Source organism: Pseudorasbora parva, chromosome 18 (genome assembly GCF_024679245.1).
Source record: "Pseudorasbora parva isolate DD20220531a chromosome 18, ASM2467924v1, whole genome shotgun sequence".
NCBI classification, from domain to species: Eukaryota; Metazoa; Chordata; class Actinopteri; order Cypriniformes; family Gobionidae; genus Pseudorasbora; species Pseudorasbora parva.
The window spans coordinates 553,901-575,083 of NC_090189.1; the positions used below are offsets into that span (position 1 = coordinate 553,901).

The 21,183-nt window shown below is 46.5% G+C and overlaps 2 protein-coding genes across 3 annotated transcripts in view; one reads left to right on the top strand and one right to left on the bottom strand.

The window, feature by feature from the left end:
- Window positions 1-1,543: 1,543 nt before the first annotated feature.
- On the bottom strand, window positions 1,544-20,378 carry tbc1d13 (TBC1 domain family, member 13). Its single transcript, XM_067422643.1, has 12 exons — window positions 20,291-20,378; window positions 15,128-15,201; window positions 15,013-15,053; window positions 14,861-14,922; window positions 11,736-11,835; window positions 11,305-11,387; window positions 7,837-7,996; window positions 7,539-7,749; window positions 3,956-4,119; window positions 3,510-3,670; window positions 2,745-2,802; window positions 1,544-2,634 (listed from the first exon to the last, which is right to left on the bottom strand). The coding sequence occupies exons 1-12, from the start codon at window positions 20,311-20,313 to the stop codon at window positions 2,569-2,571; spliced, it is 1,203 nt and encodes a 400-aa protein (XP_067278744.1). The 5' UTR covers window positions 20,314-20,378; the 3' UTR covers window positions 1,544-2,568.
- Window positions 20,379-20,721: 343 nt separating this feature from the next.
- The window catches only part of zer1 (zyg-11 related, cell cycle regulator), a 35,033-nt gene continuing 34,571 nt past the window's right edge, over window positions 20,722-21,183 (top strand). The window contains exon 1 of one of the 2 annotated variants that reach the window (XM_067422638.1): window positions 20,722-21,118. The gene's annotated coding sequence lies outside the window, so the exon portion shown is untranslated. The remainder of the gene's footprint in view (window positions 21,119-21,183) is intronic. The other variant, XM_067422637.1, reaches the window with a different exon arrangement.

The window sequence follows — 21,183 nt, forward strand, 5'->3', positions numbered from 1 at the left end:
GACAGACAGACGGATAGACAGATTAAGCTGATGACAGACAGACAGACAGACGGATAGACAGATTAAGCTGATGACAGACAGACAGACAGACGGATAGACAGATTAAGCTGATGACAGACAGACAGACAGACAGATAGACAGATTAAGCTGATGACAGACAGACGGATAGACAGATTAAGCTGATGACAGACAGACAGACAGACGGATAGACAGATTAAGCTGATGACAGACAGACAGACAGACGGATAGACAGATTAAGCTGATGACAGACAGACAGACAGACGGATAGACAGATTAAGCAGATGACAGACAGACAGACGGATAGACAGATTAAGCTGATGGCAGACAGACAGACAGACGGATAGACAGATTAAGCTGATGACAGACAGACAGACAGACGGATAGACAGATTAAGCTGATGACAGACAGACAGACAGACGGATAGAAAGATTAAGCTGATGACAGACAGACAGACAGACGGATAGACAGATTAAGCTGATGACAGACAGACAGACAGACGGATAGACAGATTAAGCAGATGACAGACAGACAGACGGATAGACAGATTAAGCTGATGGCAGACAGACAGACAGACGGATAGACAGATTAAGCTGATGACAGACAGACAGACAGACGGATAGACAGATTAAGCTGATGGCAGACAGACAGACAGACGGATAGACAGATTAAGCTGATGACAGACAGACAGACAGACGGATAGACAGATTAAGCTGATGACAGACAGACAGACAGACAGACAGACGGATAGACAGATTAAGCTGATGACAGACAGACAGACAGACGGATAGACAGATTAAGCAGAGAGCAAAGTGCTTTACATATAAATGAATTAAAATAGTAATAACATATGGATAAGAAATAAGAATAACACGTACGAATTTAAAAACAGAAAATAAAACCGTGATGAAGAGATCTGTATGTGGCTGCACACTGCTCTTCCAGTCAGACCGCCCTAACCTCACGCTCGGCTCAGACTCGACTCAGACGGGTTCAGCTGAAGCAGCAGGCCTGTGTCTGTGTTCTTCACACGCACGTTTAACAGGCACTTACATATCCTGATGAAGCTAAGCCCTGTCCGTAACACAGCCCTGCACGCCAAAACACACTCTTCTTACTGTCAGTTCGTCTCGTTTCCAGTCCAAATATCTCCATATTCTTAAATCAAGATCATTTACTAGATCAGTAAAACGGCATGAGATATTTTTTCTTGTTTTGTTGAAAACTATGTGAGAATAATAATCTGATTTCTGTTCGGAAACGAGAAACAAGATTTCAGTCAGAAATCAGATTATTCTCCTCACCCCATTGGCAGATCATTTTGCCTGTTTTAAGCAAAAACTCTCTTCATTATGATTTGATTTTCAACAAAACAAGAAAAATATCTCATGTCGTTTTACTGATCTAGTAAATAATATTTAGACCGGAATCAAGACAAAAGCCTGAATAAGAAGAGCATGTTTTGCCGTAATGGAGGACGTGTGAGTCGCTGTGAACACAGTCACGGGTTTGAAGAAGATGACCATTTTAAGATTGAATAGTTTTATTGTGCATCTGCAAGCACTGTAAAAACATTGATATACAATGGCAAGAACTATAGATGCGATCATACAAAAACATGCAGAAGAAAGCCGTCGTTTCCCACGAGCGGATCCAGAAAGAGCTTCAGTCCGTCCTTCATTTCCCAGACACGGTCCAATACAAAACACAACATGACATTTAAAAAAAGGTGAACCACGTTTATAAAAACACGAACGTCTCCCCCAAACCAACACGAGCGCTCCGCCATTATTAGTGTGATGACGACATTAATGCAGATTATTAGAGGAGCACTGCAGAACACACTCGTCTTCCTCAGTCCGTCTGTCTGCTTCCAGACGAAATATTCTTAAATCAAGAAGCATTTACTAGATCAGTGAAACGACATGAGATATTTGTTCTTGTTTTAATGAAAATAATCTTCAAAAAATAATTTTCTTCGGAATGTTAATGTTCGGAAACAAGATTTCAATCAGAAATAAGATTATTTTTCTCACATATTTTTCAACAAAACAAGAACAGATATCTCATGTGGTTTTACTGATCTAATAAATGCTTCTTGATTTAAGAATATCTGGATATTTGGACTGGAAACTGAGTAAGAAGAGTGTTTTGTGGTGTGGGATGCGAACACACACTCCTCTGGATCGGGAAGTCTTGTTTGTTCATTCGTGAGAGAAACGTGATCAAGTATTAGAGACAGTAAACAATCACCGATATAAATACAGCCGTCAATAAACACTGAAGATCAGAGTCCTGGAGTGCTTCTGGAGTCCCGTCTGCAGTGTGTGTGTGTGTGTGTGTGTGTGTGTGTTGGTCTTTAAAATCCTTCAGCAGTGCAACAGTAAACACTCTCTCTCTCTCTCTCTCTCTCTCTCTCTCTCTCACACACACAAAGGCAAACGATGGATCCCATCTGGGTCAGATGGGCGGCACTGCTGTCAGTCATCAGGCAGGGGGCGGGGCCTGATGGGGCGGAGCCCACTGGGCGGGGCCGAGGGGGCGTGGTTGCTACAATCCCTCCTGCAGTTCTTTAGCTTTAGTGAGGATGGCGTGAACATCAGAGATGGGATAATCCTGAAGAACAGCAGAGAGCGGAAGTGTGAGAGTGTGTGTGTGTATGTGAGAGTATGTGTGTGTGTGTGAGAGTGTGTGTGCGTGTGTGTGTGTGTGTGTGTGTGCGTTACCTGCAGTAATCTCATGTTGATTGTAAAGTCTCCAGCCAGTAACTGATCGCGAATCAGTCTGAAAAAACACAAAGACTTAAAGGCACAGTATGTAATTACTCAACTCAGAGGCGTGTCTTAGTCAAACGTGATAATGCAGGCACACAGTCGGATCTGTGATACTATTGGATGTTAAAGGGTTAGTTCCCCTAAAAATGAAACGTCTGTCATTAACTCCTCTCCCTAATGTCGCTCCACACCCGCAAGACCTCCGCTCATCTTCACACACAGTTTAAGATATTTTATATTTAGTCCGAGAGCGTATGCAAGTGTATGCACACTATACTGTCCATGTCCAGAAAGGGAATAAAAACATCATCACAGTAGTCCATATGAGACATCAGTGGGTTAATTAGAGTCTCTTGAAGCATCCAAAATACATTTGGGTCCAAAAATAACAAAAACTACGACTTTATTCAGCATTGGCTTCTCTTCCGCGTTTGTGTTCAATCCTCAGATAAAGATTCAAACGGTTATGAATCAGCGAATCGATTCATGATTCGGATCGCGTGTCAAACTGCTGAAATCACGAGACATTGGCGATCCGAATCATTGATCGATTCACTGATTCATAACCGTTTGAATCTTTATTTCAATCATATGAATGAAAATGAACGGAGGTCTTACGGGTGTGGAGCGACATTAGGGAGAGGAGTTAATGACAGACATTTCATTTTTGGCTGAACTAACTCTTTAAGTGTGTGTGAAGCACTGAGCGGCTCTTACGTGAGCATGGCACAGCACACAGGGATGAGGAAGTCAAAGCGATCCTGATCGGAGAAAAGCGAATCCCAGATCCGGATAACATCTGGAAGCAGGAACTCCTGAGAGAGCAGCAGCGTGAGCCAGCGGAAGGTGAAGTACTGAGGCCTGATGTTCTGCTCCTGCTGTGAGACGGAGACACAGAGTCACTTCCTCAGAAACCAGCACAAAATATCCATAAACCCTACGGATGGATGTGATCACGCTCTTCACACTGCCAAAAATCCTCTTCTTAATCAGTATTTTTGTCTTGTTTTCAGTCAAAATATCTAACAAATCTTAAATCAAGATGCATTTACTAAACAAATGACACTTCTATCCCCTAATGAGCAGGGATGGAAGTGTCCCGCTGTATCCAACATGCTCAGAAACCGGGAAACCCTTCCCAGTATGAGTGTGTGTGCTGTCACCAGTCTCATGTAGAGCTCAGTGTCCTTCTCCTTGAGTTTGGAGAACACGCTCTCCATCTTGAAGGTGATGCCGCACTGGGAGTCATCCAGGCTTTTGATGAAGTTATCCCTGTTCTCCGACATCAGGTTGGTGAAGCAGAAGAAGGTGTCGGCCTCCGCGTGTTCTAGAAAACACTGGCTGTTAGAGTCGGGCTTCATCGGAGCCTTACCCTTCCACCTCATCCCACCCCTCATCCCAAACCCAGCCTGTCTGAGCCTCACCCTTCCACCTCATCATAACCCTCATCCCAAATCCATCCCATCGGAGCCTCACCCTTCCACTGGCTGTTAGAGTCCGGCTCCCACCCCTCATCCCAAACCCATCCCATCAGACCCTCTCCCTTCCACTGGCTGTTAGAGTCCGGCTCCCACCCCTCATCCCAAACCCATCCCATCAGAGCCTCACCCTTCCACTCGCTGTTAGAGTCCGGCTCCCACCCCTCATCCCAAACCCATCCCATCAGAGCCTCACCCTTCCACTGGCTGTTAGAGTCCGGCTCCCACCCCTCGTCCCAAACCCATCCAATCGGAGCCTCACCCTTCCACTGGCTGTTAGAGTCTGGCTCCCACCCCTCATCCCAAACCCATCCCATCAGAGCCTCACCCTTCCACTGGCTGTTAGAGTCCGGCTCCCACCCCTCATCCCAAACCCATCCCATCAGAGCCTCACCCTTCCACTGGCTGTTAGAGTCCGGCTCCCACCCCTCATCCCAAACCCATCCCATCAGAGCCTCACCCTTCCACTGGCTGTTAGAGTCTGGCTCCCACCCCTCGTCCCAAACCCATCCCGTCGGAGCCTCACCCTTCCACTGGCTGTTAGAGTCCGGCTCCCACCCCTCGTCCCAAACCCATCCCATCAGACCCTCACCCTTCCACTCGCTGTTAGAGTCTGGCTCCCACCCCTCATCCCAAACCCATCCCATCAGAGCCTCACCCTTCCACTGGCTGTTAGAGCCTGGCTCCCACCCCTCATCCCAAACCCATCCCATCAGAGCCTCACCCTTCCACTGGCTGTTAGAGTCCGGCTCCCACCCCTCATCCCAAACCCATCCCATCAGAGCCTCACCCTTCCACTGGCTGTTAGAGTCTGGCTCCCACCCCTCGTCCCAAACCCATCCCCATCAGAGCCTCACCCTTCCACTGGCTGTTAGAGTCTGGCTCCCACCCCTCATCCCAAACCCATCCCATCGGAGCCTCACCCTTCCACTGGCTGTTAGAGTCCGGCTCCCACCCCTCATCCCAAACCCATCCCATCAGAGCCTCACCCTTCCACTGGCTGTTAGAGTCTGGCTCCCACCCCTCGTCCCAAACCCATCCCGTCGGAGCCTCACCCTTCCACTGGCTGTTAGAGTCCGGCTCCCACCCCTCGTCCCAAACCCATCCCATCAGACCCTCACCCTTCCACTCGCTGTTAGAGTCTGGCTCCCACCCCTCATCCCAAACCCATCCCATCAGAGCCTCACCCTTCCACTGGCTGTTAGAGCCTGGCTCCCACCCCTCATCCCAAACCCATCCCATCAGAGCCTCACCCTTCCACTCGCTGTTAGAGTCTGGCTCCCACCCCTCATCCCAAACCCATCCCATCAGAGCCTCACCCTTCCACTCGCTGTTAGAGTCCGGCTCCCACCCCTCATCCCAAACCCATCCCGTCGGAGCCTCACCCTTCCACTGGCTGTTAGAGTCCGGCTCCCACCCCGCATCCCAAACCCATCCCATCAGAGCCTCACCCTTCCACTGGCTGTTAGAGTCTGGCTCCCACCCCTCATCCCAAACCCATCCCGTCGGAGCCTCACCCTTCCACTGGCTGTTAGAGTCTGGCTCCCACCCCTCATCCCAAACCCATCCCATCAGAGCCTCACCCTTCCACTGGCTCCCACCCCTCATCCCAAACCCATCCCATCAGAGCCTCACCCTTCCACTGGCTGTTAGAGTCCGGCTCCCACCCCTCATCCCAAACCCATCCCGTCGGAGCCTCACCCTTCCACTGGCTGTTAGAGTCCGGCTCCCACCCCTCATCCCAAACCCATCCCATCAGAGCCTCACCCTTCCACTGGCTGTTAGAGTCTGGCTCCCACCCCTGTTAGAGTCCGGCTCCCACCCCTCATCCCAAACCCATCCCGTCGGAGCCTCACCCTTCCACTGGCTGTTAGAGTCCGGCTCCCACCCCTCATCCCAAACCCATCCCATCAGAGCCTCACCCTTCCACTGGCTGTTAGAGTCCGGCTCCCACCCCTCCTCCCAAACTCATCCCATCAGAGCCTCACCCTTCCACTGGCTGTTAGAGTCTGGCTCCCACCCCTCATCCCAAACCCATCCCATCAGAGCCTCACCCTTCCACTGGCTGTTAGAGTCCGGCTCCCACCCCTCATCCCAAACCCATCCCATCAGAGCCTCACCCTTCCACTGGCTGTTAGAGTCTGGCTCCCACCCCTGTTAGAGTCCGGCTCCCACCCCTCATCCCAAACCCATCCCATCAGAGCCTCACCCTTCCACTCGCTGTTAGAGTCCGGCTCCCACCCCTCATCCCCAACCCATCCCATCAGAGCCTCACCCTTCCACTGGCTGTTAGAGTCCGGCTCCCACCCCTCATCCCAAACCCATCCCATCAGAGCCTCACCCTTCCACTGGCTGTTAGAGTCTGGCTCCCACCCCTCATCCCAAACCCATCCCATCAGAGCCTCACCCTTCCACTGGCTGTTAGAGTCCGGCTCCCACCCCTCATCCCAAACCCATCCCATCAGAGCCTCACCCTTCCACTGGCTGTTAGAGTCTGGCTCCCACCCCTGTTAGAGTCCGGCTCCCACCCCTCATCCCAAACCCATCCCATCAGAGCCTCACCCTTCCACTCGCTGTTAGAGTCCGGCTCCCACCCCTCATCCCCAACCCATCCCATCAGAGCCTCACCCTTCCACTGGCTGTTAGAGTCCGGCTCCCACCCCTCATCCCAAACCCATCCCATCAGAGCCTCACCCTTCCACTGGCTGTTAGAGTCTGGCTCCCACCCCTCATCCCAAACCCATCCCATCAGACCCTCACCCTTCCACTCGCTGTTAGAGTCTGGCTCCCACCCCTCATCCCAAACCCATCCCATCAGAGCCTCACCCTTCCACTGGCTGTTAGAGTCTGGCTCCCACCCCTGTTAGAGTCCGGCTCCCACCCCTCATCCCAAACCCATCCCATCAGAGCCTCACCCTTCCACTGGCTGTTAGAGTCTGGCTCCCACCCCTCATCCCAAACCCATCCCATCAGACCCTCACCCTTCCACTCGCTGTTAGAGTCTGGCTCCCACCCCTCATCCCAAACCCATCCCATCAGAGCCTCACCCTTCCACTCGCTGTTAGAGTCCGGCTCCCACCCCTCATCCCAAACCCATCCCATCAGAGCCTCACCCTTCCACTGGCTGTTATAGTCTGGCTCCCACCCCTGTTAGAGTCCGGCTCCCACCCCTCATCCCAAACCCATCCCATCAGAGCCTCACCCTTCCACTGGCTGTTAGAGTCTAACTCCCACCCCTCATCCCAAACCCATCCCGTCGGAGCCTCACCCTTCCACTCGCTGTTGGGGTCCGTGGCGAAGGTGTAGTAAATCGGCCCCACGATCTCGTTCATGCCCTGCACGTAAGCGATGCCTGGGTTGAGCTTGGCGTAGATGAAGAGGATCCGCTCCACCACTTCCCAGTGCGCTTCACATCCGTTGGGAAGAACCTCGTACTCGTTAGAGGGATACAGGTTTAGTGCCTTCCCTGGAGAACTGACCTGAAGGAGAGAACACACACACACACAAGTCCAGCAACCGGCTGATACTCTCAACACACTCACTCACACACTCACTCACTCACTCACATTAGTGACGCCGCTGCGGTTCCGGTTCACCGTCTGGGCCTTGAGTGTGGTCTGCTCCACTCGCCGCCGCAGCGTCTCGTACTCGTTCTGAGGGTCCAGGATCAGCTGGCAAGGAAACTCTGTGGGCCGCTGGAAGAACGCCATGTCTGGGTACAGGCGCCTGACACACACATAACACACACACACACACACATGTTGATATTAATATTCATCTCAACCAACACACATGCAAGTAAAAGGTAAAATGCTTGAACACAATTTGTATAATTAATATTAATATTAAACATTAATTAATCAGATTAACATACAGAACATCCAGAAAGCTTTCACTTTCTCCATGTTATGTTATTCCAACATGGATTAAATTCATTCTTTTCTTTAAAATTCTACAAACTATACCCCATAATGCCAATGTGAAAGAAGTTTGTTTAAAAACTTTGCACATTTATTAAACTAAATGCATAAGTATTGCCAGCCTTTGCTCAATGCTCTGTTGCAGCTCCTTCGGCTCGGATCTCAGCCTCGGCTCTTCTTGAGTTTGCTGCTCAAGCTCGTCTATTATTGGCCAGTTTCTCCCGCTCTTCTGTGCCGGAGCTCTCCAGCTCCATCAGGTTAGATGAGGAGCGTCAGCCATTCTCAGATCTCCAGAGATGTTCGATCAGGTTGAGGTCTGGGCTCAGGCTGGGCCACTCGAGCACATTCCCAGAGTCGTCCCGTAGCCGCGCCTGTGTTATCTTGGCTGAGTGTTTAGGGTCATTATCCTGCTGGAAGACGAACCTTCACCCCAGTCTGAGGTCCAGAGTGCTCTAGAGCAGGTGTTCATCAAGGATTCATCTTTCTCTCCATCCTGACTAGCCTCCCAGTTCTTGCTGCTGAAAAACACCCCCACAGCATTATGCTGCCACCACCATGCTTCACTGTAGAGATGGGATCGGCCAGGGGATGAGCGGAGCCTGGTTTCCTCCAGAGTTCAATCTGAGTTTCATCAGGCCAGAGGATTGTGTTCCTCATGCTCTAGAGATTAGGCCTGATTGGTGGAGAGCTGCAGAGATCAGCCCTGATTGGTGGAGAGCTGCAGAGATCAGCCCTGATTGGTGGAAAGCTTCTCCTATTTCCACAGAGAAAGCTGGAGCCCTGTCAGACTGACCATCGGGTTCTTCCTCCCTGACTGAGGCCCTTCTCCTCAGATTGCTCAATTTTGCCAGATGGCAGTTTTAGGAAGAATCCTGGTGATCCCAAACCTCTTCCATGTGTGGATGATGGAGGCCACTGAGCTCATTAGGACCTTCCCTAGATCTGTACCTCCATCTCTGAGTCTACAGACAATCCCTTCATGGCTGGGCTTGTGCACCGACATGCACGGTTAACTGCGGGACCTTATATAGACAGGTGTGTGCCTTTTCCAATCATGTCCAATCAGCTGATCGGACCACAGGTGGACTCCAGTCAAGCTGTAGGAACATCTGAAGGATGATCAGAGGAAACGGGAGCAGCTGAGCTCCGTGTTGAGGGGGGATACTAATGGACATGGGATTATTTATTTATTTATTACTTTATTTTTATTATTTGAAGAATTGGGGGAAATAATGAATTTAATACATTTAGGAATAAGGCTGTAACATAATAAAAGGTGGAAGAAGTGAAGCGCTGTGAATACTTTCATGGATGCACTGTTTCATGGATACACACACACACACACACACACACACACACACACACACTCAACCACACAAACAGCCAGAGGTGGGTAGTAACGAATTACATTTACTTCGTTACATTTACTCGAGTACATTTTTTGGGTAACTTGTACTTTTAGAGTATATTTAAAACTGGGTACTTTTACTTTTACTCAAGTACATTTCTTGTGAAAAAACTGTACTTTTACTTCGTTACATTCTGTGGCGTTCCTCCACTACTGTCAATGGTAATAACTAATTATATATTTTAAAACAAGTTAATATGACTTGTTCGCAAGTCTCGCGAAACGTTGGAGAGGCTGCTTCGCGAGAGCCGCATCACCCGCGTATAATTAGCGAGCGTTTAGTCAGATGATGGCCAAAGCAGAGGAAGATCACGAAGATGTGTGTGTGAGCTATGGGAGGCAGATCACCCGTTCCCTCTAGTTCACGTTTTCATTCCTAGATGTCAATAAGAATAGTTTCATAATGCTATAGGCTACTGTGTGCACCAAAACGAACTGACATCTCAGCATGCAGCTCCAACCTGAAAAAACATGTAGCTAGCGGTAAGTGAAACAATGTTGCTTATATTTGAACACTATTAATGGTAATTTGGTAACTATGGGCACTTTTCCCTTATTGTAATACTATTTCACACACTGTCAGAGTGTTTCCAACAATAATAAACACTAGAGGCAGAAAAACAGCATTTTTTTTATCGTTTTGTTTAACCATAGTCCATGATTTGTAAACAAATACATTTTGAATGTTCGTCTTTTCTTACCCATTAAGCTTGCTCGATAGCTCAGCTGGTACAGATTTGTATTTGCAATGTGAAAAACTTGGGAACGAACCCCGTGAGGAACGAGTCATGATAAAAGAGATCAAAGACGAGTTCAAAACACAAGCTAAAATTACCTGAATACAATTTTATTTGTCACATTTGCTTTTGTTAACAATATCGGGTAGGTTTAGGGTTCAGTGTGGGTGTATGTTAAAAACCAAACGTAACAAATGCCAGATTCACGCACATGTGTTCCGGAAAAAAACTAAGCTTTTAGCGCCACCCAGTGGACATTTCACTTTGAAACTGTCGTGATATGTAAGTATTGGTACATATTTTGTGGTTTGCAAAACCGTTGCCACAGCTACGTTTTTCCTATGAGACCAGGCTAAAAACGAAACAAATAGATAGCCTAATTCGACCTCTTGCATTTATACACACATCCAGACAGACAACAGTCTGAAGTGTATACATACAAATAAAAACAGGATTTTATTTTATTCCTACCTAAAGAATGCATATACTTATAAAAACATAAGAACAAAGTATGTTTTAAACAGAGCTCTGGTTAGCCCGGCACACCATTAATTTACACTGTTTAACCATTAAACACACACACACACACGTATGTATATATATATATATAAATATATATGGAGGTCTGTGAAAGCTCTAGTCTGAAATTCAGGGTTTTCGCTTCTTATCAATCAGATCGAAAGTAACTAGTAACTAAATACTTGAGTAGTTTTTTCATCGAATACTTTTTTACTCTTACTCAAGTAACTATTACGATTGTTACTTTTACTTTTACTTGAGTACAGATTTTGGCTACTCTACCCACCTCTGCAAACAGCCCGTAAACCGAAAACATTCTGCATTTTTATTTCTGATAGAAACTCATCCTGTATGATTTATAAGCCTTTTGAAAAGTGGGGACATGGGTACATTTGTGTCCTCATATGTCACAGCCCCCCCCCCCCCCCCCCCCCCCCCACACACACACACCTGACGTCTTTGTCGATCTGCAGCAGCACCTCGTTGTCTTTGAAGTAGGTGTTCCATCGGCTGTCCGGGTTTGGGTTCAGTGGCTGCAGACAAGAGAAGAGTCACAGCAGTGCTTACACACACACACTCACACTGTCACACACACAATCACATCAGTGCGCACACACAATCACACCAGTGCTCACACACACACTCACACTGTCACACACACAATCACATCAGTGCGCACACACAATCACACCAGTGCTCACCCACACACTAACACTGTCACACACACAATCACACCAGTGCTGACACACACATTCACACCAGTGCGCACACACACACTCACTCACACTGTCACACACACAATCACACAAGTGCTCACACACACACTCACACCAGTGCTCACACTCACACAAGTGCTCACACACACACACACACACACTCACGTGGTCCTCCAGCGTCACGTCCTCTCGAGACACGCCCAGGTTTGCCTTGGCGATCCCCGGCTGAATGATCATCTCTCTCAAAAACTGGGCGTACAGATCCCTGACCAATCAGATGCAAGCTCATTAGCATAATCAACCTGTGTCTGTGCTAGCTTTAAAACAAGCTGTCAATCAGAGAACAGGCACTAAACCTGACCAAACCTGCTCTTGGAGACGTCGTTAGCAGTCTAAAGTACAGGGTGTGTGTGTGTGTGTGTATGGGGGCTTGTTTTTGTGACATATAAGGACACAAATGTGTATAATGCCATGGGTATGACACAGGTATTACAGGAGAGGGTGAAATATGAGGACATTACCCATGGCCCCACTTTACAAAAGGCTTATAAATCACACAGGAGGAGTTTTTATGAGAAAGTAAAAATGCAGAATGTGTGTGTGTGTGTGTGTGTGTGTGTGTGTGTGTGTGTGTGTGTGTGTGTGTGTGTGTGTGTGATGGGTAGGTTTAGGGGCAGTGTGTGTGTGTGTGTGTGTGTGTGTGATGGGTAGGTTTAGGGGCAGTGTGTGTGTGTGATGGGTAGGTATAGGGGCAGTGTGTGTGTGTGTGTGTGTGTGTGTGTGTGTGTGTGATGGGTAGGTTTAGGGGCAGTGTGTGTGTGTGTGTGTGATGGGTAGGTTTAGGGGCAGTGTGTGTGTGTGTGTGTGTGTGATGGGTAGGTTTAGGGGCAGTGTGTGTGTGTGTGTGTGTGTGTGTGTGATGGGTAGGTTTAGGGGCAGTGTGTGTGTGTGTGTGTGTGTGATGGGTAGGTTTAGGGGCAGTGTGTGTGTGTGTGTGTGTGTGTGTGATGGGTAGGTTTAGGGGCAGTGTGTGTGTGTGTGTGTGTGTGTGTGTGTGTGTGATGGGTAGGTTTAGGGGCAGTGTGTGTGTGTGTGTGTGTGTGTGTGTGTGATGGGTAGGTTTAGGGCCAGTGTGTGTGTGTGTGTGTGTGTGTGTGTGTGTGATGGGTAGCTTTAGGGGCAGTGTAAGGGGATAGAAATTACGGTTTGTACAGTATAAAAACCATTACGCCCAGTGTTCGAACTATACCATGGCCTTTGGGGGAGCTCACTTGTGTATGGGTGTGGGTGTGTGTGTGTGTGTGTGTGTGTGTGTGGGGGGGGGTGGGAGGGGAGAACCACCATAGTCATTGATCTATATTTTTGATATTCTTGCACTAGGGTTGGGCGATGTCACTTAAATCGGCAGCTGACGATGTGTACAGTAAAATATCGCGATGGACGATGATATCGTCCGGGGGGGACGAAAAACGAATATTTTCGCTTCGTTTTCGTTTTTTCGAACTAGAGCTTAGATCAGTTCAAAAAAATCAAGACCGACCCTACCCAAGCCAATGCACCGAGAGACCGGCCCTGCCCGACACATTAACTGTAATTATGAGCCCGAGCCCCATTTAAACCCGACCATTTTTGAATACGTGGGCGTTCTGTCGAGAACAAGCTTGTAATGACTAATGAGCGGAGCGGAGCGGAGCCGGTGTGACTCAGCTCAATAATCCGCAGGCGCGCACTCATGAACCCGCCGGTAAAATGATGTTCGTTCAAATCCAGCTCAGACATGACATAAATCTGTAGCTTTGCCATACTATACTTGTTGTAGCCATTAAACAATGTTTTTAATTTATGTTTAAATATTATAGCCTAATATTATTTTTTTATTTCATCTGATTATGATAGGCTATAAGTGCAAAGATGCGAGTGGGTCAGAAATGATTTTGGTGATTATATTTAGTTTAATATTAAGTTTTGTTTTGTAAAAAAGCTTTCTTTCGTTTTGTACAAATTGTATCTTAATTTTAATAAAGTTTTCTTTGGCCAATTGCATGTATTTAATTAATAAGAAGCAAATAAGTAGCCTAGACTATGAGGTCGCGGAAGCGATCGCTTTCAATGATCATGAACTGGAGTATGTCTTAAATAAACTGAAACTCGGCAGGCTCGCCTCACAGACATGAGGAATATGTAGCCCAATATGTGTAGAAACGAAAAGATTTAAATAAGCATAGTGCAGTGTTCAGAACTCACGGCAATCAGCTTGATACAGATGATCACGGCGATGGGCATGAGCGGGATGTTAAAGTTTAAGGGATTTTTTTTTTTTACCTCAGACTAAATATGTTCAGGTGAAAGCACATTTTAAACAGGTAGCACTTATTCACACACGAACTAATCGTTCTCTCTAATGCATTCAAAAACATCTTGTAGTGCTTACCTGCATACAGTTATCAGTAGTCAGTAGGTAGCCTACAGTTATTATATTCTATTATATGATTTTGAATGAGCAGACATTTGTATTGATCCGTAGATAAAATAACTGATGAAAACGTTCATCTTTCCAAACTTCCAAACATACAAACAAATTTGCACTGCAAAAAGTATCAATGATATTTATCATATATCATATATATATGTAAGTGATATGTATATAATATACAATCATCAATGAAAGTTTTTGATTTTAATGAAGAAGAAAAAGAAAAAAACACAAATTGATAAGTCAAAAAGCCACCCTCAAATAGCCTATAAACCAAGCATCTGGCTGTCTTTGAGTTCACATGAATAATGGTTAGTTACTCGTCAGGCTGCAAAAGAATACCATAATTCCTCCATTCAAATAGGCTACAACACATAATTGAGAATAACATGCCTTAACTTAACACTAATCGACTGGGGTACGCTTCCTTTGCTGTTACTAAATGTACTAAACGAGTGGAATTTGCACCGCAGCGCCACCCCACCCTGATGGTCAGGACTAGAATAGCATATAGTTATTTTTATTGAAGTGAATTAGATTTAAATTGCCATCATCCATTAATTAATTATATTTTTGAGCAATTTTATACATAATAATCCACGATGGCACATTACACAAAACTGAAATTGCACCTCAAAATAGCACAGTGTCAATATTTTTTGAGACCCCCCAAAATTTCACATATCACATTTTCAGGGGAGCCCATGACTTATTTAGGGGAGCTGAGCTCCCCCTAGCTCCCCCGTAGTTCGCACCCTGATTACGCCTATAGAATGTCCCCATATTTCACAAAAACAAACGTGTGTGTGTGTGTAACCTCTGCTTCTTCAGGAAAGACTCCCATACGGCCTGATCCAGCGGCAGGTAATTGAGCAGGATCTGAGGAGTCAGGGAGAAAACCGCTATCATTTACACATTGGGTCATTTACACTTCATTGGGTCGGTCAGATGATGAGGAGTGGGACTGACCTTCCAGCACAGAGAGCGAATGCCTCCTTCACACGGGATCCCTGAGAGAGAGAGAGAGAGAGAGCATGAGCGGAAACAAACACACACACACACACTCACACACACACACACATACCGCTGAAGCACAGCTGCCGTAAAGCCTTCAGGTCCAGCTTCTGCTCGCTCAGACAAACCCTGAACTCCTGGATCCTGAGGAACAAAAGAGACCATCACGCATGACCGGATCACATGACCTAATGCTCACGCATGCCCGGATCACATGACCTAATGCTCACGCATGACCGGATCACATGACCTAATGCTCACGCATGACCGGATAACATGACCTAACGATCACGCATGACCGGATCACATGACCTAACGCTCACGCATGACCGGATCACATGACCTAACGATCACGCATGACCGGATAACATGACCTAACGATCACGCATGACCGGATAACATGACCTAACGATCACGCATGACCGGATCACATGACCTAACACTCATGCATTACCGGATCCCATGACCTAACACTCATGCATGACCGGATCACATGATCTAATGCTCATTCATGACCGGATCACATGACCGAACGCTCACGCATGACCGGATCATGTGACCCAATGCTCATGCATGACCAGATCACGTGACCTAACGCTCAAGCATGACCGGATCACATGACCTAAAGCTCATGCATGACCGGATCACATGACCTAACGCTCATTCATGACCGGATCACATGACCTAACGCTCACGCATGACCGGATCACATGACCTAACGCTCATGCATGACCGGATCACATGACCTAACCTTCATGCATGACCGGATCACATGACCTAACGCTCATGCATGACCGGATCACATGACCTAACGCTCATGCATGACCGGATCACATGACCTAACGCTCATGCATGACCGGATCACATGACCTAACGCTCATGCATGACCGGATCACATGACCTAACGCTCATGCATGACCGGATCACATGACCTAACGCTCATGCATGACCGGATCACATGACCTAACGCTCATGCATGACCGGATCACATGACCTAACGCTCATGCATGACCGGATCACATGACCTAACGCTCATGCATGACCGGATCACATGACCTAACGCTCATGCATGACCGGATCACATGACCTAACGCTCAAGCATGACCGGATCCCATGACCTAACGCTCACGCATGACCGGATCCCATGACCTAACGCTCACGCATGACCGGATCCCATGACCTAACGCTCACGCATGACCGGATCCCATGACCTAACGCTCACGCATGACCGGATCCCATGACCTAACGCTCACGCATGACCGGATCCCATGACCTAACGCTCACGCATGACCGGATCCCATGACCTAACGCTCACGCATGACCGGATCCCATGACCTAACGCTCACGCATGACCGGATCACATGACCTAACGCTCACGCATGACCGGATCACATGACCTAATGCTCACGCATGAACGGATCACATGACCTAATGCTCACGCATGACCAAATCACATGACCTAATGCTCACGCATGACCGGATCACATGACCTAACGCTCACGCATGACCGGATCACATGACCTAACGCTCACGCATGACCGGATCACATGACCTAACGCTCATGCATGACCGGATCACATGACCTAACTCTCAAGCATGACCGGATCACATGACCTAACGCTCACGCATGACCGGATCACATGACCTAGCGCTCACGCATGACCGGATCCCATGACCTAACGCTCACGCATGACCGGATCCCATGACCTAACGCTCACGCATGACCGGATCACATGACCTAACGCTCACGCATGACCGGATCACATGACCTAACGCTCACGCATGAACGGATCACATGACCTAATGCTCACGCATGACCGAATCACATGACCTAATGCTCACGCATGACCGGATCACATGACCTAATGCTCACGCATGACCGGATCACATGACCTAACGCTCACGCATGACCGGATCACATGACCTAACGCTCATGCATGACCGGATCACATGACCTAACGCTCATGCATGACCGGATCACATGACCTAACGCTCATGCATGACCGGATCACATGACCTAGCGCTCATGCATGACCGGATCCCATGACCTAATGCTCACGCATGACCGGATCACATGACCTAATGCTCACGCATGACCGGATCCCATGACCTAACGCTTATGCATGACCGGATCCCATGACCTAATGCTCACGCATGACCGGATCACATGACCTAATGCTCACGCATGACCGGATCCCATGACCTAACGCTCACGCATGACCGGATCACATGACCTAACGCTCACGCATGACCGGATCACATGACCTAACGCTCACGCATGACCGGATCACATGACCTAACGCTCACGCATGACCGGATCACATGACCTAACGCTCACGCATGACCGGATCACATGACCTAACGCTCACGCATGACCGGATCCCATGACCTAATGCTCATGCATGACCGGATCACATGACCTAATGCTCACGCATGACCGGATCACATGACCTAATGCTCACGCATGACCGGATCCCATGACCTAACGCTTATGCATGACCGGATCCCATGACCTAATGCTCACGCATGACCGGATCACATGACCTAATGCTCACGCATGACCGGATCCCATGACCTAACGCTCACGCATGACCGGATCACATGACCTAACGCTCACGCATGACCGGATCACATGACCTAACGCTCACGCATGACCGGATCACATGACCTAACGCTCACGCATGACCGGATCACATGACCTAACGCTCACGCATGACCGGATCACATGACCTAACGCTCACGCATGACCGGATCACATGACCTAACGCTCACGCATGACCGGATCCCATGACCTAATGCTCATGCATGACCGGATCACATGACCTAATGCTCATGCATGACCGGATCACATGACCTAATATTTATTTACATTAACATCTGGATCAGCAAATGTGGAAGTCAAAGGTCAAATGCTTTCAGTAAATATTAATACTGAGCATTAGTATGAATTATTCAATGAATTATGAACATTAATATAAATAGGAATCAACAAATGTGGAAGTCAAAGGTAAATGCTTGAACATTCATATTTTTATTAATATTGAACATAAATATTAATTAATCAGAAAATTTGTAAATAAAAAATAAAAAATTAATATTGTCTATTAATATGAGTATTGAACATCAATATTAATTAATCAGCCATTTTGTAAATAAAAGGTTAAATATGAATGTTTTCTGTTAACATTAATAGTGAACATTAATAATAATCAGAATAAAAAATGCAAGTAAAAAGTAAAACGCTTGAACATTAATTTTTAATAACATTAGACTAATATTAATCAAAATCAGCAGGTGAAAGCAGCAGCAGGTACAACTAATTAATATTAATGTTCAATATTAATATTAACAGACAATATTAATATTTTATCTTTTACTTACACATTTACTGATAAATTAATATTCATGTTTAATACAACTGAACCAAATTAAATAATATTAATTCCCAATATTAATATTAAAAATGAATGTTCAAAAATAAATAAATAAAATATGAATACATCCAATGAGTTAGTTATCAATAAAATATGAATGCTAAAGCATTTTACCTTTACTTCCACATGTTGATCCTAAATAATATTAATATTCATAATTAACTGAATTAATTGATTGAATATTCAACTTATTTTAATGTTCATTATTAATATTAACAAAAATATTAAGCATTTTACTTCCACGTTTGCTGATTATTAATATTAATGTTAGTTTTTTTTATAATAATAAAAATAACAATAGTAATATCTGAATCATAGGTCAAATGCTTGAACACATTTGCGCTTGAGCCGCTTTAATATTAAACATTAAATTCTAGGATCATCTGTGATCAACATTTATTAATTTAGCCAAGCTTTATTATGTTAATAATCTCTCTTTTCCTCCAGTAAAATGTCTAATAACGCGACGGAAGGTTTCGATTTGAAGAGTGAATTATGACAACACTTATAATATCTGCTGCAGTCACATGATCAAACCGTCCAATCAGCAATCAGTATGAGCAGCCCTCTTAAAGGGACAGTGAAGCCAACCATCATTAGCAGTCCTTCGCTGGTTAAAGCCTAACCGGGAGCTGAACTTTCCCCAGCGGCTGTCGCTCATTTACCAGCATTCAAACTGATGACAGCAACGAAATACGACATAAATACAGAGATATCTGCACTTTTACTTCACACAACAAATCTCACCCGGCTGATAACAGTCACAGAAGTGCGGCATTGAGCCCTAAACACACTCTTAAAAATATTACTTATTATTAAATGAGTTGAATAAGCCCTATTTCTAAAAACGGTGGAGTGTTCCTTTAAGACATTCAAATGTGTTGAGAGGCGAGATGAGATGTGCCGCGAGATGAACGCATGTCGCTACTCTGTTACGATCGAATACAACGCACAGAGTGTGTGTGTGTGTGAGAGAGAGAAGCGCAAGAGACGGGGGGAGAGCAGGGAAAGGAAATGCAGCTGAACGAATACGCTGCATACGTGTCTTAAATAGCGCTAAAAATAATAATGACGAAACACAATATGTGGCGGCGAGTGTTGATTCTGTGGCGCAGCGCCAAAAATTAGCACACACACTCAGATGTGTGATATGATTAAACAACTGCGGTAAACACACACACACACACACACACACACACAGAAGCAGAAGCGCTGTGCCAGAATAAAAGCTCCGCCCAGAAAGTCAACACACGCCTCTGTGTTGAGCAAGAGACGAGAAATTACACACTGTGCCTTTAAGATGAACGATTTTCTGCTTTTATACGGCTTATCTTGTTAAAAGAGCGATAAAACTAAAACTTACAGGACTTAACTTTATACAATGACCAACTCTCCCTCACACACACACACACACACACACACACACACACACACACACACACACACACACACAAATCACACTGAGGGTAGTTTTGGACGTGTATTCATGTAAATATCATGGTACGTTACTCAAGTATATACCGCGGTATTACAATGTGCGGCATGATGCTGAGTGAAACACATTCGATATTTAATGAAAAATGAGTCAGCTGACACACACACACACACACACACACTCTCTCTCTCTCACACACACACACACACACACACTCACTCACTCACTCTCACTCTCTCTCTCACACACACACACACACACACACTTCAGCCGTGTCATCACGCTTCGCCCGCGCGTCCGGTGTAAATGAGGTCTGAGGTAAAGTGTGTGTGTGCTTTAATCGCGTGTGTGTTGTGTTTCTCACCTGTTTCTGTAGGAACTCGACATGTTTGACTGTCACAGTCACGCGCTGCCGGAAAAACAGCCCCGGCGGGAACACTGGCGCGCGCACGTTAGTTCCGCACACACACACACACACACACACACACACACACACACACACACACACACACACACACACACACACACACACACACACACACAGAAGAGCGAGTTATTTATTCTAAATTAGTTTGTTTATTATTAGTGTGACCATTTTATTTGTGAATGAAAAGTGCTCACGATACAATACAATTTTTAATAAAAAAAAATAATATTTTGAGAACAATAAAGGGATGTAATGTAGATAAAAAATATCTGAAATTATCTGAAATTATTTATTATATCACAATTTTAAAAAATAAACAGGCATGTGTTTCTTGTCAGAAACGGTAGTTTGAAGTGGACTTCATCAGGAAGTGATCGCGTCGCGTGCGCAGGTGACCCGGATGTGACGCAGGTTGTGTTGACATCAGAGCGGCGGCGATCATCTTCAGGTTATGTTCGTATTTCTGCGTTTGTTGTGAATCGAAGCGGCGCGTCAGTCGGTGTGCCGCGTCAGGTGAGAGAGAGACGCTCGCGCCGCTCGCGCCGGCCGCTGTCAGGCACTGATCGACGGTAAACTCGCGCGCTTTATTTAGCCGCTAACGGTTAGCCCGCTCGCTAACACTCTCCACCAGATCAACACTGACACAAACATCCCATAATCAGCGGCAGGAGCACAGCGTTAATAACCGCAGCCGCGATCGGCCATAAGCGGCGCTTCACACGGACATTACCCACAGCAGGTACACAACAACTACACACACATCAGGTGTGTGTGTGTGTCTGTGTGCGTCTGTCTGTCTGTGCGTGTGTGTGTGTGTCTGTCTGTCTGTC

Bases quoted from the DNA above. Each gene is read 5' to 3' on its own strand.
- tbc1d13 (XM_067422643.1), bottom strand. From the start codon at position 20,313: ATGTCGAGTTCCTACAGAAACAG. The intron at 15,054-15,127 runs GTATGTGTGTGT...TCTCTCTCTCAG, and splicing joins ACGGCAGCTGTGCTTCAGCG to GGATCCCGTGTGAAGGAGGC. The intron at 2,635-2,744 runs GTAACGCACACA...GCTGTTCTTCAG, and splicing joins TCAACATGAGATTACTGCAG to GATTATCCCATCTCTGATGT.